The 25,373-nt window shown below is 53.1% G+C and overlaps 10 protein-coding genes across 10 annotated transcripts; 4 read left to right on the forward strand and 6 right to left on the reverse strand.

The window, feature by feature from the left end:
* Nucleotides 1–70: 70 nt before the first annotated feature.
* On the forward strand, nt 71–1,690 carry dph1 (2-(3-amino-3-carboxypropyl)histidine synthase). The gene is made up of 2 exons (XM_025677244.1): nt 71–282; nt 363–1,690. The coding sequence occupies exons 1-2, from the start codon at nt 132–134 to the stop codon at nt 1,517–1,519; spliced, it is 1,308 nt and encodes a 435-aa protein (XP_025525426.1). The 5' UTR covers nt 71–131; the 3' UTR covers nt 1,520–1,690.
* Nucleotides 1,691–1,758: 68 nt separating this feature from the next.
* On the reverse strand, nt 1,759–4,748 carry BO86DRAFT_149630 (uncharacterized protein). Its single transcript, XM_025666291.1, has 2 exons — nt 4,689–4,748; nt 1,759–4,612 (listed from the first exon to the last, which is right to left on the reverse strand). The coding sequence occupies exon 2, from the start codon at nt 4,509–4,511 to the stop codon at nt 1,782–1,784; it is 2,730 nt and encodes a 909-aa protein (XP_025525427.1). The 5' UTR covers nt 4,512–4,612; nt 4,689–4,748; the 3' UTR covers nt 1,759–1,781.
* A 3,615-nt stretch (nt 4,749–8,363) lies between these two features.
* Nucleotides 8,364–8,990, forward strand: BO86DRAFT_401730 (uncharacterized protein; the record flags this gene model as incomplete). The annotated part of the gene is made up of 4 exons (XM_025673798.1): nt 8,364–8,413; nt 8,478–8,567; nt 8,680–8,831; nt 8,899–8,990. 4 exons carry the CDS (start codon nt 8,364–8,366, stop codon nt 8,988–8,990), a joined length of 384 nt encoding a protein of 127 aa, XP_025525428.1.
* BO86DRAFT_149679 (uncharacterized protein) lies at nt 8,808–9,583 on the forward strand. The gene is made up of 2 exons (XM_025666294.1): nt 8,808–8,831; nt 8,899–9,583. The coding sequence occupies exon 2, from the start codon at nt 9,040–9,042 to the stop codon at nt 9,406–9,408; it is 369 nt and encodes a 122-aa protein (XP_025525429.1). The 5' UTR covers nt 8,808–8,831; nt 8,899–9,039; the 3' UTR covers nt 9,409–9,583.
* BO86DRAFT_149639 (uncharacterized protein) lies at nt 9,584–10,538 on the reverse strand. The gene has a single exon (XM_025666292.1). It carries the CDS (start codon nt 10,425–10,427, stop codon nt 9,759–9,761), a length of 669 nt encoding a protein of 222 aa, XP_025525430.1. The 5' UTR covers nt 10,428–10,538; the 3' UTR covers nt 9,584–9,758.
* A 1-nt stretch (nt 10,539) lies between these two features.
* On the forward strand, nt 10,540–14,550 carry BO86DRAFT_149640 (uncharacterized protein). Its single transcript, XM_025666293.1, has 9 exons — nt 10,540–11,043; nt 11,127–11,142; nt 11,239–11,261; nt 11,322–11,439; nt 11,494–11,593; nt 11,659–13,102; nt 13,156–13,252; nt 13,302–14,087; nt 14,146–14,550. The coding sequence occupies exons 1-9, from the start codon at nt 10,920–10,922 to the stop codon at nt 14,519–14,521; spliced, it is 3,084 nt and encodes a 1,027-aa protein (XP_025525431.1). The 5' UTR covers nt 10,540–10,919; the 3' UTR covers nt 14,522–14,550.
* A 1,182-nt stretch (nt 14,551–15,732) lies between these two features.
* On the reverse strand, nt 15,733–17,242 carry BO86DRAFT_390924 (F1F0 ATP synthase subunit 5). The gene is made up of 4 exons (XM_025672490.1): nt 16,977–17,242; nt 16,294–16,611; nt 16,146–16,235; nt 15,733–16,082 (listed from the first exon to the last, which is right to left on the reverse strand). The coding sequence occupies exons 1-4, from the start codon at nt 17,142–17,144 to the stop codon at nt 15,969–15,971; spliced, it is 690 nt and encodes a 229-aa protein (XP_025525432.1). The 5' UTR covers nt 17,145–17,242; the 3' UTR covers nt 15,733–15,968.
* A 170-nt stretch (nt 17,243–17,412) lies between these two features.
* On the reverse strand, nt 17,413–19,285 carry BO86DRAFT_390925 (Mob1/phocein family protein). The gene is made up of 6 exons (XM_025672491.1): nt 19,025–19,285; nt 18,775–18,943; nt 18,398–18,561; nt 18,199–18,292; nt 17,993–18,126; nt 17,413–17,878 (listed from the first exon to the last, which is right to left on the reverse strand). The coding sequence occupies exons 2-6, from the start codon at nt 18,795–18,797 to the stop codon at nt 17,637–17,639; spliced, it is 657 nt and encodes a 218-aa protein (XP_025525433.1). The 5' UTR covers nt 18,798–18,943; nt 19,025–19,285; the 3' UTR covers nt 17,413–17,636.
* A 452-nt stretch (nt 19,286–19,737) lies between these two features.
* BO86DRAFT_318168 (putative intracellular protein transport protein (Sat1)) lies at nt 19,738–22,333 on the reverse strand (the record flags this gene model as incomplete). The annotated part of the gene is made up of 3 exons (XM_025668204.1): nt 19,738–20,615; nt 20,669–21,739; nt 21,802–22,333. The coding sequence occupies 3 exons, from the start codon at nt 22,331–22,333 to the stop codon at nt 19,738–19,740; spliced, it is 2,481 nt and encodes an 826-aa protein (XP_025525434.1).
* A 319-nt stretch (nt 22,334–22,652) lies between these two features.
* Nucleotides 22,653–24,346, reverse strand: rrg9 (mitochondrial ribosome assembly protein RRG9). The gene has a single exon (XM_025666295.1). The coding sequence runs from the start codon at nt 23,878–23,880 to the stop codon at nt 22,972–22,974; it is 909 nt and encodes a 302-aa protein (XP_025525435.1). The 5' UTR covers nt 23,881–24,346; the 3' UTR covers nt 22,653–22,971.
* Between the last annotated feature and the right edge of the window lie 1,027 nt (nt 24,347–25,373).

The following is a 25,373-nucleotide window of genomic DNA, read 5'->3' on the forward strand; positions in this document are numbered from 1 at the left end:
GACCCCCCACTTAGTCAGAATTAAATTATCCTCAGCCCACTATGCGAGCCATCGTCCGATAGGAATTATCGCGACGCTTAACAACAACAACACCATACCACAATTTTTGGTTCTAATTCATTGCGCCCGCCATGGAGGAAACATCAAACCAACCAGCAACATCGAGTGCCCCGCTCCGCCAACCCAAGAAGAGATTCGTCGGACGGCGCACCGCCGACGCCCAAGCACAGAAGGAAGGGTCCAGCAGCCACCAAGATGTCGAGTCGACGAGCATACAGAAAGGTGCGCCCCTTCCCCCCCTCTCCCTCTGGCATCTCAAGAGCCACACCCCAGAAACCCATCACTAACCACCAAACCAACAGCCGCCCCAAGACGCACCCCGCGAACGCTGAACCAAGTCCCGGCGGAGATCCTCGAAGACCCGGACATCCAAGCAGCGATCGCCCTGCTCCCCAAGAACTACTCCTTCGAGATCCCGAAGACGATCCACCGCATCCGCACCTCGGGCGCCAAGCGCGTGGCCCTGCAATTCCCGGAGGGCCTGCTCATCTTCGCGACGACGATCTCGGACATCCTGACGCAATTCTGCGCGGGGATCGAGACCCTGATCATGGGGGACGTGACGTACGGAGCGTGCTGCATCGACGACTACACGGCGCGGGCGCTGGGGTGCGACCTGCTGGTGCACTACGCGCACAGCTGCCTGATCCCGGTGGACGTGACGCAGATCAAGACGCTGTACATTTTTGTCGATATCAGCATCGACACGACGCACCTGCTCGCGACCCTGGAGCGCAACTTCGTGGCGGGCAAGACCATCGCCATGGTGGGCACGATCCAGTTCAACGCGACGCTGCACGGCCTGAAGCCCGTGCTCGAGCGCGCCGGGTTCCGCGTCCTCATCCCCCAGATCACGCCGCTCTCCAAGGGCGAGATCCTCGGGTGCACATCGCCCACCCTCGCCGCCACCGAGGTCGACTACCTCCTCTACCTCGGCGACGGCCGCTTCCACCTCGAGTCCGCCATGATCCACAACCCGGATATCCCCGCCTACCGCTACGACCCCTACGCCCGCGTGCTCTCGCGCGAGAGCTACGAGCACGAGGAGATGCACACCCTGCGCCGCGACGCCATCCACACCGCCCGCTCCGCGAAGAAGTGGGGCATTATCTTGGGCGCGCTGGGCCGCCAGGGCAACCCCCACACCATGGCGATGATCGAGAACCATCTCCGCGCCAAGGGCATCCCGTTCGTGAATCTTTTGTTGAGTGAGATCTTCCCGGGGAAGCTGGGCGCCATGGCCGATGTCGAGTGCTGGGTGCAGATCGCCTGTCCCCGGTTGAGCATCGACTGGGGCTATGCGTTCCCGCGGCCGCTGTTGACGCCCTACGAGGCGTTGATTGCGCTGGGGATCAAAGAGAGCTGGGACACGGCCAACGGCGGCGTGTATCCGATGGATTTCTACGCCAAGGAGGGTCTGGGCAGGACGAAGCCGAGCCAGGCGATGATCCCTGCCTGATTCTCGTCGTTCTGGATCTTCACAGATGACACCAACAATCCATAACTCATGATGTATATGAACTTTTTCTTTTCTTTTTTTCTTTCTGCATGTTTCCCACGGGTATATAGGGGGGGGCAGCAAACCCCCAAAAGCTTTATGATTATAGAATTAGAAGAAAGCCAACATGATATCACACTTGGAAGAAGAAAGTCTACATCTCTCCGTTGGGTCTAACATTACATAGATTTTCCTTGGAATCGTAAAATAGCGCAGCACAAAATCATGAGCCTTTGATCTCATCTGCACTGTCCGTCATGGGATCACTGGCACTGCCGCGTCGAAGTGAGAGGATGCTCTTGCTGGCCAGCTCGTCGGCCGTCCGTTCGGCCGCCCGCCATCGGGTGACGGCTTGCTCGACATCCTCGAACATCTCCAGCGTGTCCTTGATGATCCCTCCTTCGTCGGGCTCGGGGACCTGCGTGCTTGCTCGAGAGCCACTATCGCTGCTCATGGGGAATCCCGGTCCAAAGCCCCGCTGTGGAACGGGGTTGAACATGACGGCGTTCGCAAACATCCGGATCAGCTCCTTTTCAAGCTGGGCCGAGTTGACAATACCCTTGGGAGGGATGACATCCTCCGTCTTCTGGAGCATCAGAACCGCATTCTTGGAAGGAGTACCTGTACCAGGTGCTGGAGACTCCCCATCGCCAGCAGGTGTACTAGCAGCCTCGGTAGCCGCAGCAACAGCCTTACTGCCCTGGTACATCACTGATTTGATGGATTTCAGATCCTGTGGTCGATAGATAAGGTCACGATAGCCAGGAGCATCACGTTCCGCTAGTGGCTTGGCGAAGATAGAAGCATGCTTGTGCATGGTGACATCATTCATGATGGGGGCACCGGTTCTTGGGAAACTACGCGCACACAGCACATAAGGGGTCGATTGATTCGGGTCGAGACGGCTGAGCTGACTGGCTTCGGTCTGAGGAGGTTCGGCTTCCTCGCTGGGGGCGCGCTTGCGTTTGGGCCGCCCCCGGCCCGGTCGACTTATTGACGGACGTTCCGGCTCTGCGATTTCAGGTACGCCAGCAGGTGTACTGGGCATCTCGTGCTTGACCTTAGGCTGAGACGCGCTTTCCGTGGTTGACTCGTCATCCCGCGATAAGACGGATCGTCCGCGACTCCTCGATGACGCTGTGCTTCGATCTCGATCCTTTGCGGTGGATGGTGTCAGTTTGTCCGCCTTCCTCTTCGATCCTGGCTTTGCATCAGTATCGACGGCGGGCTGGTTCGACTCTGAGCTCGTTGAATTGCCCTTGCGATCCGTTCGGCGTTTCAGACGGCGTGGCTCGGGTTCTTCTGGTGTTGCTTCACGAGATCCAGGCGGGGATGGAGCCTTCTCGCTGATGGGACTGATCTCCTCCGGGCGTGGTCGGTCTGGCGAGCGGGGAGACTCAGGTATGCTCAGACTCAACCGCGGAGTCCTCTTCCAAGGCGTGAGTGAGCCAGTGATGTCGATCGATGGCCGCAAAGGACGTGAACCTGGTGGACCTGGGATTAGAGCAGCTCGCCCGGTTTCTACTGGAGTCTGGAAGCCAGGAGCTGGAACACCCAAAGCCGGTGAGGACGCTGCTGTGGGCACTGGGCCCGGAGTTGAAGGAAAGGGTGTTGGTGGTTGACCCTGTTGAGCCAACTTGCTCTCAACACTGGGTATAGGTTGCTGAAACGGTGGGACAGGCCTCTCCAAGGGAGGCTTGCTCGAAGGCTCAGGTTTCGGCTTGATGAGTGAAGGCGAAGGCTGAGGCTGAGGTGTCTGGGGAGGTTGATGCAGAGACCATTGCTGGAAACTCGACTGAGGTGGAAGACGCTGGGGAGCTGGAGTGGACGCTGTGGCTGGTCCGCCTACCTTAGCAGCAGGCTTGCCAACCGGGGTGGATGGCTGTGGAGTAGAGATAGCCTTGGGCATGATTTGTGGCTGCATAGGAGCAGACGGTTTGCCAGCACCAAGATTCGAAGAGGGTGTATTCGTCGGTGGTACCTGCGGCGACATGAATGTCACACCGGCTGCACCAGCTTTCGCGGGGACATTCCGAGGTACGGTAATAGCTTGCGGGGCGGGAAAAGTCTTCCCATTTGGTGTCTGCGGTTGAAGTGGCCTGCCCGTTGCCATCTGTGGGATGGGTGGAGGTTGTTGCGCCGATCGCTGCGGTTGTTGAGGTTGGGGCTGAATCGCTCTGCCCAAATCCTTGAGTGGCTGTCCTACTGGTTGCGCGGGGAGTTGTGACGGCGTCTGAGATAGGTGAGGCATAGCCTCCGGTGGTGGCTTATCCGGTTGCAAGTCCTTGGGTTGCGGCACAGACTGTGCTTGCGTCCTGTCCACGACTGGCAGCGGAGGCTTTGCCTGGGTTGGTGCGGGCATAGGTTGCTGGGGCGGTCTCTCTTCCTTCACATCCAAGTCCATTGGCTCCGGCGCATGTTCTTGCTTCGGGGGTGCAACTGGCTGCTGCGGTGGGCGCATAGTGGACTCCGGCTGTGCTTCGCTTTCTTCCTTCTGTAGCTGTTCGATCTCGTTTCGAATCTCCGCGTATCTCCTCTCCTCGTTCCGTATTTCCCTCGTTACCAGCTCCTTATACCTAGCGTACAAACGCGATACCAGGGTTGGCATTAGGGTTGTATGGCTGGACCCTTTTCCGGACAACCCATCTGGCTGCGGACTCATAATCTTGCGCTTTTTCGGATTGGCGGGACTCTCAGCATGGCGACCATTTGGCTCATGAGCCGCGACGACACCGACCGAGTCGACACCTTCCCTCATCAGCGTCGAATAGAGGTCCTCGAGGGCCTCCGGGGCGAGTCGCCCGGCATCGAAAGCGGCATCTTGGCGAATGAACGAATTGTTGCGGAGAACATCAGAGATGGTCGCGAAACTCGCGGGTCGAGCATCTAAGGCAGCGAGGGACTGGAAAAAGAGGAGCGACTCAAAGGGGGTGTAAGCAGATAGAGGAGGCATCCCCCATTGCCCGTCAGATCGGCCGCCGGGGGAGAGGGATTTTGGAATGGGGGCCACGGTGATAAATGAGGGAGTCGTTGCGTGACGGTTGGCCCGGCAAGCTAATCCGAACGTTCAGCGTCGACCGCGTTGTAGCTTAGCCCTGTAGTGAAGGACTCTCGGTGGGTGGTACCGAACCCAGATAGACTTGGTGCCTTGAAAGTCAGGCCGACAAGGTCGCGTGTGCGGAACTGGAAGGGAAGAATTAGGGGTGCGGGTTGAGACCGGCCGCGCAAGAAAGGGAAGGGCCAAGTCGAAAAATTAGGCAGAAAATCAGAGACGGGAAAAACGCGACCGTGTCAAGATGGGTGACGCGGGGTGGGTGGAAACCGTAGAAATTGGGAGAAAATGGAGTATTGTTTAGGGGGGAAGGGGTACCCAAAAAGAATTTAGAAAGGTAAAAGGACGACAACGATGGTGGATAAAAAAGGGACGGGGATGGATGGATGGATGGATGGATGGATGGGAAGGATGGGATGGGATGGTGAGATGGAGGGAGGGAATGGTGTGGATAGGATAGGATGGAATCAAATCAGTTCTCGATGTTGCGTTACTTCTCCAAGGAGGGAGTGATTCAAGGTTGACTGCGGCACGCACTGCTGGGCTCCAGCACTCCCAACTACCCTTCACCTCACGGAAAAAGGCCGGCGAGTCACGTGGGAGACGGGAATGGAGGAGGTCGGAGCAACCCGTTTCCACTGGGCATCTATATAAGTTACCGATTGTCAGGGCAACCTGCCACCTTCCAAGCCTAGGCTTGACCATGGTCATTATGCCCAGTCGCAGAAACCTGGCTTATATCTCTTTCTTTCTGGCTTAAAATCTGATCTTGTGAGGGAGGGCTTTCTTACAGTAACACGGCCCTTCCCTCCTTTCCATTACAGCACATAGAGAGAGTGCTCCACATAACCGTAACATTGATACACATTTTGAGGTGCTGTCGATGCCTCACCTATTCTGTCTCCTATGAGGGGCCATGCGACAGTCTATTGTGTGATGTGTTCCTCTTTCAACTAAATCTTTTCACCCACGAATAAACAATACAGCCATCATCATTCCTTCAGTCATTACTCTGTAGTAATTCTAGAAGAAGAGAGCAGTGGACGGTACCTGGCCTGGGCTTAGTAGCGCCGGCTCTGTGATGCTAGCGTCGGCCCAGCCCGGGACTCTGGGCTGGATTGTACTCAGATGAACATTACACTCGGGTAGATAAAAAAGCACATACTTCAACACAACACAATATGTACAATAACAAGTACTAGGTAGTCTATCAAATAGCTCTCACCCAAAGGACTTTGCCTTTTCTGAGTCCCATGGTCCAATGTCTTGGTCAGTTCAAGTTGCCTTGGTGCATTGTGCCAGCTGAAGGATCTTAGCGTGTCGCCTAGATCGAGCGCTATACAGGTTGTCTGTCCAACAGATGCTTAATTGTGATAGGATACTGTGCCAGAAAGGTTGCTTGATGATGATATGCGTATTGATATCTGGGCTGGGCTTTCTTGATATGAGTCTACCCAAGATTAACAGAGGTCTTCAGCAACATGCACATCGTCCCATACCATAAACACAATCCAGCGTTTACACACCTTGATCGAAGACGGTTCTGGCATGCTTTGAGCTCACATTGAATATGGTCGCTACTTGAACCTCTATAGATTTATATGAGCTAAAGTGAAGTAGTGATTAAGAGGCATCTGCGAGCTTGAGGCTGAAAGATACATCATTCAAATGTGAGACAACACTAGGTGGATCCATGCTACCACGCATACTCCAATAACAACCCATATCAAACAGATCCAACCGTGCTTAGCATGAAACTTGAAGAATCGCCGCGTCAGATTGAAGTGTATCCTATCCTCAATAAGTATTGACCATGTGAGAGCTACAGACCAGTGTTTCCGTCACATCTCAGCCGCCACCCTGGGACTTCGAAGCCTTCACAATGTTGCCACTGCTTGCGAACAGAGAATCTGCCAAAGATCAAAGGGATTCAGAATCTGTATGAGAAGCGAAAGTTGCAGATTTCAGTCACCATGCAAGCGGCCTCGAGGCATAGAAGGAGTGCCCTGAACTATCTGGTCTAACGGAGTGAGAGGAGCCATAACATGTTTCGACTGAGATTCAGATCTCAACAGCATCATGCTCGTGGGCCAGACCTGTTCCTTCTCCAAACTTGACTCTAGTCTTTGATCCGGAGGTGGGTTGAATGATACGTGGCTTGGTGGCCTCCACAGCCGCTGCGGTTGGTTTTGTTTGAGGTCCCTGTTTCTATGAGATAACTACTAGGTATACATCTTGGGACATCTTGGAAGTATTCCCTAAATACCAACCAATCTACCACCATCCAAAAGCGTCCGGCGTTGCACGGCCTGGCTTGAGTTGACTCAACCGGGAGTTTAGCAGTGTCAATCTTGCGGTGGAAAGGGGCTTTCATGTTAAGAAGCAGCCACCATATGCCAATGTTGACGGTCCTCTCCTTGCCAGGTGCAGCAGCAGCTGTGCGAGCATGGCTGGCGAAAGGGGTTGGCGGTGGGTGAAGTCCCCGGAGAACCTTCTCAGATCGAAACCACTATGAGAAGTTATTTTTACAGCCAGGAGTGACAAGATGAAGTATTGAGAACGATCATCATACTCATGCAGTCAACTCCGCGTTTGACCGCTGTCAACCCCAGTGCTATATGCTGATAGTTGGAAATTCAAGTGGGTAATTAGTGCTAAGTTAAGAGGCCTGTGGCGGTGGCATTAAACTCAAAGGGTGTGTGGCAGTACGGTTCCGGGTAGAAAGCTCTGGCGAGGATGGAGTTAGGGGGAGGGGCACGGGTCACGTGAAAGGTACCGAGCGGGTACAATCCTCCATAGTTTCAGGGGAAATCTCCATCACAGTTAGAAAGACGGAGCAATAATGAAATTAAAATAACAATACTCACCAACCAGAGGGTCAAGAGTTACTAGTGGCCAAGAGTAACAGGACTATTTGCCCACCTCAGTCACTACGGACTAGACTAGACCTAAGCTAAACTTATCCGATTCAATCAACAGGGCACTTCCACACTCCCTCAGTAAAGGAAGACTAAGTGACTCCTCCTCTTGCTTGCTATGGACTTGGATGAATGGATGAACATCCAGCCCACCCTGGGAGAATCTTGCATGCACCACCACCAATAACCGATCCCAGGAATCCACACGCAGAGAGGGTCTTTGCATCAGATCGCCTCTTGGAACCCCCTCCCAGCGCCAGCCATCGTCATTCTGCCGATCGTGCTGTGTGCCCCTGTCAGCTACTTAATTGTAACCAGGTTATGAGCACTCACCAGACTACTCCGTGTCTCTACTAAAGCTCAGATAACTCAAAAGTGGTCCTTCCCCCCCTCCTTCCAGGCTTATAGTTGGTCACTTGGGGACAGCAAGCGCTTGCAATCTGACCGACTGTTCCACGCATTAACTTAACTCAGTCTTACTTACCTTCTGTGTCCACAGCACTCTCCCGTTGGAGAAATTCTTTTGTTCTTCGCCTCTTCTTCCACTCCTCTTTTCTCCTCCTAATCTCCCCCTCCCCCCCATAATTTAAGGCGTAAGGCCCACCCCGTCCGTGCTATCATATCCACTTCCAACACCCCCTGTTCCGCTAGAGACGCGCGCGCTCCCAAATCACTCCCCTCCGAGCTTCAGCCTGTTGCGTGTCGCATACTCCTTTTTTCCTTACTTCTCCCGCCATACCTACCTTCCAGTTGCCACAGCTCTCTCGTATCCCGCGCTCTTCCCCAACGCCAACGCCCACCGGATCAACCGAACACTCTTATCACAACCATCAAAATGTCATCGGACTCGGAGCAAGAATGGAAGCCCAGCGGTCGCCCTCAGTCGTTCGTACTCCTTTGCGCTCCTCTCCTCTGTTCTTCGATGTGGGCGTTGACCAAGACATGGCAGGACCATGGCACAGGCCTTTTCGACCGCGCTGGATAGCGCCTTCTCTCTGGACACCGATGTCAATCATCTCTCACAGACCATCGACCAAAAGTAGGTTCCACTCCCACTCTCAACGGATGTTCACCGTGAGACCCATCCTGTGCCAGGCCTCTGTTGGCAGATAACCACACGATCGCATGGGCTGACAGAGCAACGTAACCAGGAAGCTGCAGATGATGATCCAGACCCGCGAACTCGAACAACTTCAAGCCAAGATCCGCGAAGCCGAAGAACGCCTCAAAGCTCGACAGTCGGTGATTATGGAGTCCAGAAACCCTGCAGCGCAAAGAGACGGTCGGTTCTACGGAGGCTCAGGTAAATCGAGCCTCGCCATTTGATCTCGTCGATAACAACATCGCTAACCGCCATCGTTGCTGATCAGGAAACACATCCGCGTCGTCGTCGCCCACCGATTCAGCACAATACTCCAGTGGCGATGAACAGCTGCGACGCAGCCAAGGCCGCAGTTCGTAACGGCATGGAGGCGGGGCCAGCGGTGGCACATTAGCATATAATCTGGGTTATGGTTTCAAGGACAGGAGAATTTGATGGGTTTCGACTTCACTGCTACAATATTTTATATATCCTTATCGGGCGAGCATGTTTGGGAGAAATTGGTTATTGTTTTTTTGTTTTGTTTTTTTTTTTTTCTTTTCTTTCTTTCTTCTTCTTTTCTCTTTCTTTACCTTTCTGTTGGTTTGCACCGGCCATCGTGTTCCCACACTCACGCGTACCTCGTCGTATAGGAGGGTCAAGCAGATGTCGGTGCACAGCCTTTGTTGCTCGGGTTCTTTTCGCGCTGGGTAGCGTCGATGACCGAGTTGAGCGTGCATGCCACGATCTCACGAGTCTAGTGGGTGAAGGGGTGTTTTATCATTCTGCTGTGGCGTAAAATGTTTCATTATGATATTCTGATAGTCAAGAAGTGGATTATTCCATGAGCGGGTTGTTTCCTTGAACGTTTCGAGTGTTCTGTGGAGATGAATTGAGAGTGAGGAAGAAGATGCTGTGGGCTGGCTGCTGTGTTTGTCTTAGGGTAACGGACTGAGGAGTCGCCCCTCCCCTCGAAGGTCTATTTTTAGCCCAATTGTTTGTTGCACAGCATCCGATCGATCCCTCGGAGAATGTGAGTCCAGAAAAAAGATCTCCTTCTCTTCCGTGCCCAAACCATCTGTGCATTGCTGTGCGGTGCTACGGAGTAGATGAGCAGTCAATGGGAGAGAAGAAATCTCCTAGAGTGGCTCATGTCGATGTCGATCGAGTGCCGTGCCCGACCCGACCGACAGCGCCGATCCATCCATCTCCTACCGCGACAGGAGCGCTTGACAAGAGTATTCCTCTCTGATATAACGGCCCTAAGGCTGCTCGATGGTGCCTTACCGCCCTAACTCGGCTCCATATGGGCAGAAATGCCTTTCTTGTCGTGTGGATAGTCCATTGAGCATTGAAATTGGTTTTGTTCCTGCCAGCCGCGTTCGGTTTGATTGTCACGGCTAGCTTTGGAATCGTCCGGGCCGTGATTGCAATGGAGAGCACGGAGGACTCAGGACCGATCCACGGGGTGTCAGCCAGATCCGACCAGAAAAGATCTTGAGACTGGCACGCTGGTCGAGTCATTCTCCCGAGGGGTTTATCTAGTCTCAACTTCCGCCTTCCGCCATATGGTGTTGAATCTGCTAACCGCAAATGGCGAATCCTGTTCGTATTGATGATATTACGGGGTCGATGGTGAGTGTAACTCTGGACGGAGCAATGCAGAGTCGGCAATCTCAAATTGCAATTCTTCGGTGGAATTCTGGTGCACACCCATGATGGCAATGATGTCAGTGCTGTTCTGCCCCAACCAGGGAAAACGCGGGCGAAACCCCAGAAAAGCGCCAAAAGAGGCGTCCGAGCGAGGGTCCAGACCATAAGATAGCAGGCAGACTCTGCTATCGCAGCTCTCGTATCACACCCCCCTCTTATGCTCTGTGTTGTCGTGCAGCATGAATGATAGCTAGTCGGTACCGTAGTCTAGTTTAATTAATATCAAGTTCAGCTAGTCTTCTAGCTCGTTGTCGTTGAGCTACCGGAAGGATTCCTTGTTTCCTTTGGTTGTGTTGCTGCCCCTCCCCTCATCATCATCATCATCTTCTTCTTCTCCGGCTTCCTCCTCTTCCTTTTTTCTCTCACTCACTTTCTACACTAAGACTAACTTACTTACTCCGACTCCGTCATCTTTCTTCCTCTTCCTCGTTCCCCTTCCCCTCACCTGCTTCTCCTTCGTTCGTTTTCTTCGCTTTTTTCTTCTCTTTCTACTTTCTCCCTATCTTCCTCTTCCCCTTCTTGTTCGTAACTTGCCATTCTCCCTCTCGTGGTAGATTATCTTATCTACTACCCGAAGGGCCTGCAATCGGCGTCACCATGGTCCTCATCGACAAGCATTCGTACGAATCCCGCGAGGAGCAACGACTCAAGGAAGATCGCGAGCGCACTCGCTACTGGAAACGCTGGGGTCCCTACGTCGCTGAGAGACAATGGGCTACAGGTATGCTCTCCCCCTTCGATCTGGAGGCTGGGAGATTTCACATGAACTGACGCAATGACCTCATTTCTCTTGCCGCCCCGCAGTTCGCGAAGATTACTCGTAAGCGTTCTCTTTCGTGCATTTCGCTGCAAGAATGCATCAATGGCATCAATTGAACCATAGCTGACGGAAAATCTTCTTTTTCCACACTTTCAGTGAGAATGGAGACGCCTGGAGCTGTAAGTTGCGCTCACATGCTGATTATGCCACTCATGACTGATCGCTCTGATCCGCTGTAGACTTTTCCCACGACCATGCGCGGTCCCGAACCTACCGCTGGGGTGAGGACGGTATCGCCGGTGTGTCCGATACCCACAGTTTGCAAAACATCGCTTTTGCGTTTTGGAACGGCAAAGAGTACGTGGTGTTCGATCCATGTCTGCAGTGAACATCGCTCACCTTCAATTCTAGCGACTTCCTGAAGGAGCGCCTGTTCGGTCTATCCAATCCCCAGGGGAACCATGGCGAGAGTGTCAAGGAGGCCCATTTCCACCTCGATAACACTCCGACAGTAAGACCCTTTCCTCTCTCGGCGTGGGTTGACTTTGGTGGTTTCTAATCCGACCACGCGCACAGCACTCTTACATGAAATTCCTCTACAAGTACCCCCAGAAGAAGTTCCCCTACCAGGAGCTTGCTGAGGAGAACGCACGACGCGGCAAAAGTGACCGCGAGTACCAGATCCTCGATACGGATGCCTTCGATGAGAACCGTTACTGGGATATCTTCATCGAGACTGCGAAAGAAGACGACGATGAGGAAGAGCTCCTGTTCCGCATTATCGCCTACAACCGAGGACCTGAGCCAGCACACTTGCACATCATCCCGCATGTGTGGTTCCGCAACACCTGGGCGTGGGGGTATGAGGAAAAGAACGAGAAGCCGTCCGTGGAGAAAACTTATCCTCTGATCGCTAAGACTAAACACCACAAACTCGGCGAGCGCTATGTCCGGTTCTCTCCTTCTCCGTCTGTGACTGGGGAGGAAGATGTGGTTCCCCAACTGTTGTTCACCGAGAACGAAACCAACAATGAATTTCTCTGGAACACCAAGAATGATCAGCCCTACGTCAAGGACGCCTTCCATCGTCACATTGTCAACGGTGAGAAGGGTGCAGTCAATCCCGAGAACAAGGGTACCAAGTTTGCCGCCTGGTATGCCTTTGACGAGGGCGAGGGTGTTCCTCCCGGCGAATGCGTGGTCGTTCGTTTCCGCTTCTCTCGGCGCCTAGAGCCGTTCATCGATGAAGAAGTGTTGGACGATGTGATCGACCAGCGCAGAAACGAGGCTGATGACTTTTACTACCATATCAGTCCTTTGCCCATGAGCGATGACTTGCGCAACATTCAGCGGCAAGCATTCTCCGGCATGATGTGGAACAAGCAGTTCTACCACTTCGTCTGGGACCAGTGGGCTAATGGCGATCCCGCGATGATCCCACCTCCTCCAGGCAGGAAGCACGTTCGAAACCAACAGTGGAAACACTTGTACATGGAGGATATTCTGTCGATGCCCGATTCGTGGGAATACCCCTTCTTCGCTGCGTGGGACACTGCGTTCCACTGCATCCCACTTGCAATGATCGACCCGGAGTTTGCGAAAAAGCAACTGGACATCCTCACTCGTGAGTGGTACATGCATCCCAACGGTCAGCTTGCGGCCTACGAGTGGAACTTTGGTGATGTGAACCCTCCTGTTCATGCATGGGCTACGTTCCGAGTCTTCAAGATTGAGCGTAAGATGTACGGACGGCAGGACCTTGATTTCCTGGAGCGGGTGTTCCAGAAGCTGTTGCTAAACTTCACATGGTGGGTTAACCGAAAGGACTCCGACGGCAAGAACGTCTTCGAAGGCGGCTTTTTGGGGCTGGACAACATCGGACTCTTCAACCGCTCCGAGCCTCTTCCCACCGGCGGTGTGCTGGAGCAGGCCGATAGCACAGGATGGATGGCCTTCTACTGCTTGTGCATGTTGAACATCGCGTTGGAGCTGGCCAAGCATCGGAGGATCTATGAGGACAGTAAGTGAAGCTCGATTCCATCTTGAGCCGCTTGTGTGCTGACTGATGCCCAGTTGCCTCCAAATTCTTCGAGCACTTCATTCTGATTAGTGATGCCATGACTTTCCGATCAGGTGGTCAGGAATCATCCCTCTGGAACGAGGAAGATGGGTTAGTGGTCCAATACCAAACGGATCGAAGGATTACTTATACTGTATAGTTTCTATTACGATGCGATCTCCTACGGTGACCCATGGACCCAGCAGCTACCTGTGCGCTCTTTGGTCGGCTTGATCCCTCTATATGCCGTCCTCACACTTGAGCCAGAGTTGATCAACAAGTTCCCATCTTTCAAGAAGCGTTTGGAATGGTTCGTTGAGAACCGCCAAGATGTGGCCGAGCGCAACATTGCAAGCATGAAGCACCGCGGTAAAGACGAGCGACTCCTTCTAGCGTTGGTGAGCAAGGACCGCCTGGAGAAAATTCTCAAGCGAATGCTGGACGAGACTGAGTTCTTGTCGGAGCACGGCATTCGGTCGATGTCCAAGTATCATGGCGAGCACCCTTACTCGATGGATGTCAATGGTCAGACATTCCGGGTCAGCTATGTTCCAGGAGACTCCGACAGTGGCCTGTTTGGAGGTAACAGCAACTGGCGTGGGCCGATCTGGTTGTGCGTCAACTTCCTGCTCATCGAGTCTTTGTTGCGCTTCTATATGTTCTATGGCGATTCATTCAAGATCGAGTGTCCCACAGGCTCCGGCGAGTACATGCATCTCGGACACATAGCCGAAGAGATTCAGCACCGGTTGCAGCATCTGTTCGCCCGAAACGACGAAGGCCGCCGGGCGGTACACAACGGATCTGACCTCCTCGACTTTGACGAGCACTGGAAGGATTACATGTGGTTCCACGAATTCTTCGACGGAGACACCGGCCGCGGTCTTGGAGCGTCCCACCAGTGCGGATGGACTGGTCTGATTGCCAAGGTCATCCACGACACAGGGTAGGTCACACTTCATACTTTTTAGCTGTCTACTGTTCCTGGCTAATAGTGCTATTAGTATCAACTGCCGTCTCCCACAGACCCCCCGCACTCCCCATGCAGCAGCATCGCACTACTTCGACGACGTCTTCACCCGATTCTCCCGCCCACGGGGCAGCCGTCGTCCCAGCGTCCGCCGCTCTTCCACGACCCGGTCTATCGGCAACCGCAGCGACTTCGAGTCCACTTTCTCCGGACGCGAGACCCCGGCTCCCGAGACTGCCCTTGACGAGGATGAGAATCAGCAGAGAGTCGACACCGACCTCCAGAACGAGCACGTTCACAAGTACGTGGAGAGTCAGTTGCAGCGCGTAAGAAGTCAAGCTTCGATCGGAGCGTACGAGGACGAGTTTGAGGCGCAGGCAGACCACGCCCCCAACGGCAACGGTCATTGATTTTGTGAAGGGAAAGGGTACAGAACGAGAGGGAAATGAACGGAACGGGGACTGGATTCTAGTACAAAGTTAGACATATGCTTATTTCCGAAGGAAGATGTGTTAGATGGGCTGTATTGTTGTTGATTTTTAGAGCGGTGATCATTTCGAAAGCATAAGTCAAGATTGTCTGTCCATCTGTGTCATCTGTGTTCTTCACGCTGAGCTGCTGCATATATCGAATCATGCCATGATCCCTCCAACGGACTGCTTGCCGTAGATATAGATTCATCGCCCGCATCGATCCGTAGCTTTTGTTCTCGTCATGTCCGGCTTGTTGCGGGATGCACAACTGCTGTGACTAACACCGTTACCTGTGTGAACATGTCTACAACATGATAAGATCATCAACCAAACCACCCCCGAGCCTGATATCGACCGACCTCGGCGAAATCCCAACCTAAATGCAGTGATAGTCAAATGCATCCTCTCCTCACTATGTAGAACCAACACCGCTTCACTTCAACAACAACAAAAAAAAAAAGGAAATGCCCGAATGGCTCACGCAAACCAACGAGATATACTTACTCACCTTGAACCAGTAGTCGACGCATATATGTCCCTGATATCTGCAACCCAAGAGTCCCTCCCCACCCTGACTATATGGCCGAGCTATACTCACGGTACAATACATCGGAGACGCAGACCACCCGCAAGCGGGGGGGGGGGGATTCTGCAATGATTGCCCCGGATTTTTTTTCCTTTGGCCTGCAGTGCTAGCCCCTGCTTCTCGTGTAGTGGCTATGGGTCTGTACGGTCGAAAAGAAATGAGCGAGCAATGCTGCTGCGTAGGATCGGATCGTCACTGGGCCTTGTGCTTCGTGATCATCGCCATCCATCTAGACCATGAGTCTTTTGTCAGAATGTATGATGGTGCAAGTGTACGTCTATTTCACCTGGCTAAGCTCACCACTATTCTTCTTGCCATTAGAAGATTGATGCTCTCGGTAAAACTCCTGGTATGGAAATATCCTCCATATCTACATCTACATCTACACCACAAGCAACATCAGACTCGGTGGCACCATCACCGCGGATGCACACCTCATACCCCCCTGGTATATACACTCGACATCTACATCTACAGCATATCTACACCTCCCAAACTAAAATCAAAATCCACTATTAAACGATTTTACACCCCCCCCACCCCCCCCCCCCCGAAAAAGAAGTTCAAAGAAAAATTGCGTAATTGAGGTTTAGGATACATTTATATGACGGATCAAGGAAGTGAGATAATGGGGGTGTATGGATGAAGGGTGGGAGGGCGATGGAGTATAGTTATACTGATGGAAGAGACCGTTCTTTGGGGACACAAAAGCTTTCAACGGTTTTTGCTTTTTTTTTGCGCTTCCATCAACACACAACACAAGTCAATTTCTTTTTTGCTGGGAAAAAAGCAAAAAATTTACAGAGCATCGGTGAGGGCCTTGTTGAGCTTAGCGATCTTGGAGGAAACGCTGAGGTCGATGGTGCGGTCGCCGATTTCGACGACGAGGCCGCCGAGGAGGTCGGGGTTGACCTTTTGTTTCCAGTGTTAGTTGTTCGGTTTTGAGTAGGGAGTTGGGGGAAAGGGAAGGGCTACCTTGGAGACAACCTTGAGCTTCTTGCCCTGGCTGAACTCGGACTTGGAGACGGCCCGCTCGAGACGGTTGAGGGTCTTGGTGTCGAGCTCCTGTTTGGAATGTGAGTGATTTGAGGTGCCTTATGGGATTATTTCCAGAGTAACCTACCTGAGCACTGGTGATGTTCAGCTCGACCTCACCGCGGTGGGCGCCCATGAGGGTCGCGAACTTCTCGCAGACACCCTCCAGCAGACCCAGGCGGTTGTTCTCGGCCAAGGTGGCCAGGAAGTTCTTGATGATCTCGGCCTTGTCGGCGCCGCCGGCCACCTTCTGCAGCTCGGCGATGATCTGCTGCTTGTCGGAGACGGAGAGGGTCGGCGCGTTGAGGATCTCGATCAGCTTGCGGTCGGCCTTGAGGGTCTGGCCCAGGTTGCCCAGGGCCTTGGCGGTCTGCTCCAGAGCGGCGGACTTGGCCGAGGCGGTGTACTGTCCAAGAGGGTTTGGTGGTTAGCCCGAATGTATTGTTCTGTTTCTTGGAGGGAGAGGGATTTTCTGTGCATGGTTTGAACAAGGGCTGGTGTTTGGCCGCCCATTCGTTGCTGGTGTTCGTGTTCCCTTGCTCGCTTTCCGTCTCGTGTTGGTTCAAGTCTTTGTGTAGGGCGGTGATTGATGCCTTTCCATGTTGTAGAAAGCTGATCTTTCGTTTGGTTGAAGAGACGAGACGAGACGGATTCGAGCAGCCCGCGCGCGCACACCCGTTGGACCGAGTGCGGAGGGGGAGGGAGACGTCACAGCAACGAATTGGACCACCCATCCCAGGCAGAACCGTAGTGATTGTGAGGTGTGCATACCAGAGCAGTAGCGTAGGTGCCGTCAACGCCGAACAGAGACACCGGGGGCTTGACCTCCTGGGCCGGGGTGGCATAGGTGCGAAGACCGTTGAGAGCGGCAGTGCGAGGCACGGTGAACTGCTGGGCGGAGGCACGGAGGCCGACGCGGGCGAGGCGAACGGAGAACATGGTGATCGGTAGGAAGGAGGACCTGGGCGAGCCGGGGGAGTGGAGGGGAGGGAGATGCGAGAAGACGTCGGTGTTCGTCGATGGAGACTGACTTGCGGTGCGTTTGGTGATGGCGTCTCGAGGTTCGGGGCCAGGTTCAGTTCCTGCCGGCTAGGGTGGTCACGTGAGTTCCCGCACACGCCGGGTTTTCGGCTATTCTTCTTTCCCCCCCTCGTACTACTACAACTACTCATACTCATACGACAACTTGTCTACTAAAAGCTGGTGGTTCGGACAAAAGAGATACTGCTTATTACTCTGATGCGGCGCATACAAACATGGAATAACGGCAATGCAACGCCCATCAACTCAATAGCTTCATCAGCAACGAAACAAAAACGCCGGACGGCCTCTACGACCTTCTTTAAATGTTTCCTTTTACGAATGCCTCGACGCCCAAACGCCCTGGTCCTGTCATCCTCTCGTGTGTTCGCCTGACAGCCCGCCCGCAAATCAGTCGCTCCGCAGCATACTGTCCACCAGGTCGCCCAAAGGCCCCCAGAAATCCTTCCCGCTCGCCAAGCGATGCTCGTCGATGAACAGCACGTAGTGTTTGAAGCTGGTGTTCAGATGTGGTTCGAGGCCAAGATGCACCACCACGGGGTAGTGGTGACAGTAAATGTGCGCATACACCCGGTACATACGCTTGTAGATCTGTCGCACCAGACTGGGGAACGCTTTCGGGAAGGGAACACCTGCAGTGGTTTTCCAATTATTAGCGTCTGCCACCGCCGCCAATGTCATCGTTTGTAGAGTGCTCTAGCTGCTGTAGCCAGAACCAGGTGAACCATAAATGGGGCATCACGTACCGAGCCTGCTTGGGAAGATCTGTTCGTTGTCGACGCTGCTCTGCACCCAGGTCATCAGATGTTCGATATACTCGGGCGCGGACATCTTCGTCGGGCGCTTAAAGTTCTCCGAGTCCTGCCAGAGGTACTCGAATCTAGAATGCGTAACGAAACCTCCTTGTCAGCTCTGAAACATATACCACCTGGGAAACTCGGGTTTCGCATACTCATCGGTCGCTTTCATCTCCGGACATGATTGAGGCGAGCAGAACTCCGTGATCGCGCCGTACAGCAGGTTGATTTGATTGTAGAAGTCGACAACTGCGGGAACGAAGGTAACAACATAGTTGTATCAGCACGTGGACACACGTTTGTGGCATACACATTCGGCGTTCAAGTTAGTTTTTTTTTTTTTTCAAAACACACCATTCACGGCCAGCCATTCATTCAAGTCCTCGCCCTCGGGCAGTTTCACGGCCTTGCGCAGACTGCCACTGCCGAGCGTCGCTTCCGCAAATTGTCTCAGTTGGTAGCTGGTGGTGCCCTTGGCTGCCGACCGTGGCTTGAAGGGCGCGCGGGTGCGAGCATTGCTGGGAGGTGTCAGTCCAGAGGGGTCATTTTTCAGCGCGAACACCGCCGGTGATAAGTAGGAGGGGGGTTCGGAGAGAGGAGCGCGGGAAGTATGAACGGTGTTGTGGTAGACTGAAGGGATGAGAGGGAGGGGAGGAAGAGGGCGCCGGGAAGACGTCGGAGTCGGCGGGGCAGCAGATGAAGAAGAGGAAGTGGTGGTGACGGGGACAGACATTGTGGTGATGAAAGATGCCATCTCGCTTTCGCTTGAGTGGAGGGCTCTCTCTCTTGACTAGATAAGAACAGCGAACGGGTCGCCTGTCGAAGGCCTCGGACTGCCTGGAATTGTCTCCTTCGGCGGCGGCGGCGGAGGATCGATTGCGTGGTGGGAGGAGAATGCGCCTACATTCCGATGCCAGACAGTCAAGCAATCCGTCAGTCCATCGAGGCGCGCACAGGCATCGAGAGGCGGGGGTTCCTTACTGGCTCGGCCAAGAGTCCCGGGTCTGGAGCGCCAATAGTTCCTCAAGGGCGCGTTGAAGACGAGAGTAGAGGCGTGTGCCTTAGTGAGTGTCAAGTGGACGAAAATGGGGGGAGGCAGGAGGAATGGGGAAGAGAAACAAAAGAAGTAGAAAGAAGGAGAAGAAGGATGGGATCAGCGATCGATTCGGGCCCGACCAGATCGGATGAGGCGCAAACACCAGGAACTACTAATTAACGTCGCACGAGTTAATATAAATTGGCTGCAGGGGAATGCATCTACCAGGTACGTACTACCATCCAGTCTATACAACGATATCTATAGACTACTACTATCACTACTATCTAGACTAGACTAACTTAAGTACCGACTCTTGAATTGCTCCACGCTTCCCACCCACGGAACCATGGGTGATGCAGTCTTCCAACTCCCAAGTAGTCCAACGCCCCGTCCGTTGCCCCGGTGATCCCGTCGCGTCGCAAGGAAATGGAGGCTTAATAGTTTTCACAACGCAGAGGAAATTCTTCTGGCCGGCATGGCATGCCCCAAATTACTCGTCTCGCTACTCGTCTCGCATTACGTCGTTTCAGTCTAGCGCAGCCAAGGTATGGACTAAACTGCAAGTAACCTGGATGTGTCCCAGACTCTATGCGACGTCATAGAATCCAGAGATCTCTTATCTTAACGTTTGTATTTCGTTTGAACAAATATTATCTCAAATAGCGTATCCTTCGTTTTCTTCTGGCAGCCGCTCCCGGACTGTCTCGCCATAAATCGTGATCGGGATTGCGATCTCAAACGACTCACACCCCAGGTTTTCCAAGGCTGACATGACCCGTCCGCGTTCGTCTCCAGATACGGCCTCCAACAAACGCGAGCCCGATGGCGCTGACCCGTCATGGGCATTACTAGTAACGAACTCGAATCGGAGTTCCCATTCATGATTCACTCCAGTGGTAAGAATCGTAGGTGTCGCAGAGACAGGGATTGCTGGACTGAAGACCACGCGGGTCGCGTAGAGCGTGTTCTCAAAATACGAGGCATGGACCTTGCGAGTCGCACGACGGATGCTCGCATTCGATCGGATAGCCAGAGCCGGAGCAACCCGCTCGGAGCTCTCAAGGGTGGCGCGCAGAGCGTAGCAAGGAAGTGCAGCATCTGCGAAGTTCACGGTGGCTATAATCGTCTCGCCTAGTCGGTGAGACGGGCGATTAAGGACAACAACGGCGATTCGGCGTCCATCGCGGGCGATCTCGAACCGATTGGGGCTGCGAGATGAATTAAGCGCTTGATTGCTTCGAAGGATGGCGAGGTCAATGGCATCCTTGCAGGATAATCGACCCGTCGCCAGATCGTGACTTGCTCGATGCTCCGCAGCAGCTTCGGGTGGGTGCAGCGAGTTGTTTCGAGAGGCTTTTTCAAGGATGTCGTCCACGTATGACAGGAATTCTGGAGCTGACGTCCACGTAGGGCCACTAATGCTTTTGGGCTTCGCTACTGGAGCTGGGTTCGTTCCGACCTTCTGTACCCTGGCTTCGTCCCGGAGCAGCACATAGGGGCTCATCAAATCATGGCCCATGATATCTCCCTGGCCTGTATGAGGAATTAATCACTTGGTTCTTAGTTGATTCGAGACCAACACTTACCATTGACTCCGCTGAACACACGGAAAGGGATGCTGATGCGATTCACCCGCTGCAGCTCGTTACGACTACTCGGCCGTTGTGTGCCGATGACCAGATTGTAGGATATCTTGATCGCTTTCCCCTTGTGGCTAGCTGGCAAGCCACTTGGAAGAGTGAAAGAGAATGAATACGACTGCTCCTCCCCAGGTGCCAGTCGCAAGTCTACGAAGAGAAGCGATTGCGTTGTGGAAAGTAGTGGTATCGATCGAGATGACGAGACGCCCCGCATGTCTCGCAAGCCATCCAGTTCGTTGTTAGAAAGGAGTCCACTCAAAGACTCCTCAATTGCATTCCATTTGAATGCTCCCCAGAAGCCGCCGCTTTTGCGGCTCTTTTCTTCGCTTGCAGCTGGTTTCCCACGGGGCAGACCGGCTGCGTTCCCTGCTCCCCCAACGACACCTTTCCGCTTGACTTCCTCAAAGATAGATTGGTGGATCAGAGAGCCATCGACAGTAAATGAAGCGCTGATCTGCGCGTAGCCCATAAGCAGTGTCTGGCTGCAGGGCGAAAGCCCTGGAGATTCCACGCTTGACACATGTCGTGAGTGACGCGATGCAATAGGCGCGCGGGGCACTGTCGTGGAATAGTTTGTGTACTCGGACTGAAGAGTCTCTGATGAATTGTCGCTGATCGAGTTGTAATCTCCACTACTTCTGTGACTTCCAGCCAGGCTGGAAGTTGACATGATTCTCGTTAGCTGCGGCAAATGTCCCGGTGCCGCTAAAGCCGTCATTTCCTTCCCATTGGGTCTGGGTGCTGTGGGATTCTCTTCGATTGGTGATGTTAATGTTGATACGCCTAAATGGCTGTTGGTGTCGGCAGCTGGGGACGGCGGAAATTTGAATTCAATCGGTGACAATGGAGGCCGACGCACAGGGGTACGAGGTGGTTCAATTGATCGATTAGGACTGTAGATATTCGAGCCACGGCGGCTGGTGTCATTCGGACCGTCGATGTCAATTCTGGGGTTCCCGGGGGATGAATGAATTGAGGACTCCGTAGGTGGGAAGCTGCGAACGGGACTGCGCCCACCTAGAAATGCAAGCTTTTAGCATTCAACCCATGCGTTTGATCTCTGTTTCACTGTCAAGTACCTATTGCGGACTGATCCTCATATGCCTCATATCTCCTTGGCAAGACCTGTAAACTTGCCGCGCGCCCATGGCGCCTTAGTGGTCGGGGGTGGCTGAATTGTGATGATGTCCGGGGTGTCGGCTCCCCGGTTCCTTCACTATCGATGGAGAGTATAGAGACCGATCGTTTATGCTTGCCACCGACGGCTGAGCCATTGCGAGGAGTTGACGGAGGAGGGAAGCTGTGCGAACCGATCAACGGCGAGCTCACCGAGGAAGAAAGGCGGTGCGACGAGCTTTTCTTAGCTGCTGTGGAGTACGAGCGACGATGCGGACTGAAGAAGAATTTCTGAGGTGATTTCAGCGAGAATAACGACTCGGAGTGCGTGCTTGTAGCTCGCGAAGGTTGTCTGTGGTGTGAGGTCGGACCCCCGGGATGGAGTTCCACGTTCGTCTCCGCAACGTTCTTGAAGGTAATAGTGCATTCCACATCTTCCCCCGCAAATATTGTCTGATCTTTCCACTTCACAAAGACTTGGATGTCTGATGGCATGGCGGCGACTGATAGACTCCCATGTGGGTTTGGGTGAGCGCGCGCATGTAAGACCAGAAGGAGGAAGCTCGGGGTAGTTCAGTTGGTTGGTGGGTACCAGCCGCCACCTTGAAGGAAAGACAACCCTAGACCAACGCGCCAGGAGGGATATATTACAGTCGAAAGATGATCTAATTTTTGCCAGCTAGAGCATGGCGTCAAATGGCGAAGGACATAATGGTTGAAGAAGGAGTGGAGAGCAGAAAGGAAGCGGGTGAACGTAGCCTAGCGATTCAGTCCGCTCCATAACGTTCCTGGCGGCGGCGGCAGCGGAGGAGAGGATGGATGGGCTTAGTCTAGCCGAGACCCTTAATGAGTGAGTGTATCGAGTGCATACAACCCAATTCCTCCGAGTCCTCAACATGGTAACAATCATTAAATGCAATTGACAACCAGATAAACAAAACCCGACAAGGCGCACAAGCCGTCTACTGTCATGTGGATTTCCTGAGCTAGGACAGACGATATTGTCTTTGAACTAAAGATAGAATGAAATGAGATAACGCCAACCCATACAACGCCACCGTCTCAGCTCGTTAATGTACATCATGCAATGGTATTATACAGTGTTTGTAATGCTAAAGCCATAGCAACATTGTCTATGCCTTGTCTTCCTCACTCTGAGCTTCATAGAGGAGAACCTGTGAATCTTGCAGATTTTCCGTATTCTTGGTAGGCGGTCGCAGGCCGAGCTCAGTCATGTGAGCCCAGATACGATCGTGTCGTCTTTCCCATCGCTTCCGACGATCCTCCATTTCTTTGTCTGATGCCCGCCATTTGCTCTTCAGGATACGTCTAATCGCCTCTGGTGAGACCTTGAACTGCTCAGCGAGAACAGGTGTGGTGAACTGCTCTGGTGCCACCTGATGCAAGTGTCGGATTCCTTCTATCGCGTCGGGAGAAAGCTTCTTAGGAGGATTCCATCCTTCCTTAAACTTCTCTTTCAAGGCAGCCTTTTGGGTTTGCCAGTGTTCTTTCTTCTTCGGCGGGCCAGTGTTTTTGATAGCATCCCTCCAAGTCTTTGGCTTCCCTTCCGAGGGCTTGGTCTTCTCAGAGGGCATCGTTTTCGATCGATCGCCGCGCGAGTCGGTTTCGCTGTAGGAGCCTTTAGCTCTCTCTTTACCAACACCCCTGGCATCTGTTCGTTGTGTGAAAGGAACTCGCTGAGTCTTAGATGGAGATTCTGGGGCTTGTACGACGTTGTCTGTCGAGTTGTCGCCACGCTCGTTCTTTGCTGGCGTGGTTGTTTCTATCTTGTTCGTCGCAATCGGAGAATCTTCGAGGATATTGATGGACGACAACAATGAATGAGACTGGTGTATCTGGATTTGATGATTGGAGCTGAAACTGCGTTGAGCGCCAGGCTTGCGATAGGCAAGAGGCGTTATCGGAAACAAGCTTCGACGCTGATAAACTCGACAGGTCGAGCGAGCAAGATCTGGTTGAAAAGCTTCGTGCAGCAGACATGGCAGGTGCACTCGTGCTGAAGCAGCCCCTGAGTTCCACATGGTGATGATGATGCGCTGGCTAGTGAAGATTGTCGGAGGCAAACGCTATCAGAAGAAAAGAAGTATCGCGCTGATAAAATCCCGCGGGAGACTTTCTAGAAACGGGGCTAGAAGCCTAGAACAATTTACCGCTCGCCCCCGTAGTCATGTGACTGGCCGACATACAACCACTCAGTCAATTGTTGACCTTCCACCATCCAATCCACTATTATTTACAATGTCGGCAGGCGGAATAGCGAAGAGACCCTCAACATTCTCATTGCTCCTGTTCTATCTGAAACTTGCTCACCGCTAAGTTATAATGACTTACTCACCAGGGAAGAGTAAAGAACCTGTGGGATGCGTGAATCAGCAGCCCCCTTGATTCCGCGCGAAGTCCATACTCTTGTCAGTGGTCCCAAGGACAACAAAGACTGCCTCGCGGCCTGCAGGAACCGAAACCTAGTCTGGACAATTCAAGCCAGTACAATATACCCAGTGCAGCAGAGGATCTACTTCAAAGGTCAAAGAATAGACATTCTGCTACCCAACATCTGCCTGAAGCATGCAATGTCCTTTGAGCGGTAGCGCAGCAATGGATGATTCGACCATCCAACTCAATATGATGACTCCATAGAGCAAGACCATGGTACTGCATGAATAGGATATGCCGCTCCGTATTTCCTGCCCATTGGACTTTTCCCGCCAAACGTTGAATGTTGACAGCCTGCGACCCCAGATGGAAGGATGAATTGGGTGCTGAAGTCAGAAAGGGCGCCATTCCCAAGGGTGGATGCCTCCCCCACCAGGCTGGGGCCACTGAATGTCTGCCCTGTGAACATGATCAGATGTGATCCGCCTTTTTTCGCTCACTGCCCATGTGCCCCCGGTTTTTGCAACAGATTTCGACGTGACTAGATTCTAGAAGAAATTCGCCAAACAGCAAGGAACTAATGCAACAGACCTTTTATCCTCATTCCTCTGCTCCTTTCCTTATCTCATTGCTGCAGGCTCCGGGACGATCAGACAACGGGGAGATCTCCCATCGCCGGGCGCTCATTTTAGCTTCCCGCGCTAAAAACCCAAGGGTTCGTCCGTCATTTTTCGGCTCTCCGCCCGGCGTGGAAGGAGGAGCAGCTACAGTGTTTACCTGCCTCACATTCTTCTGTTTGTCCGATCTTCAAATCGGATTTTCGCACTCATTCTCCGCCAGCTTCAATCGTTTGTCCAATTTTCCTTTTCTTCTCTTCCTCTTCACTTCTTACTGTCTCTCTTCTTTCCAGTCGCTCATTTATCGGTGGTTTGATCCATGACTTGATCTTGATTTGCTTACCCCTTCGTTCCCTTGAAGCTCCTCCGCCGCCGCCGCCGCCTTCTTCTGCTCCCCTCTTCTCCAGCCTTTGCGCACCAGACCACTTGCGTTAGCCATATTTAGAACGACACTGCCTCATCAATACAACCAAGAATATTCGCATTGACTATATTTATCATTCTTCGCAGTGACCGACACGGAA

This window comes from Aspergillus japonicus, assembly GCF_003184785.1.
Source record: "Aspergillus japonicus CBS 114.51 unplaced genomic scaffold BO86scaffold_44, whole genome shotgun sequence".
Taxonomy (NCBI): Eukaryota; Fungi; Ascomycota; class Eurotiomycetes; order Eurotiales; family Aspergillaceae; genus Aspergillus; species Aspergillus japonicus.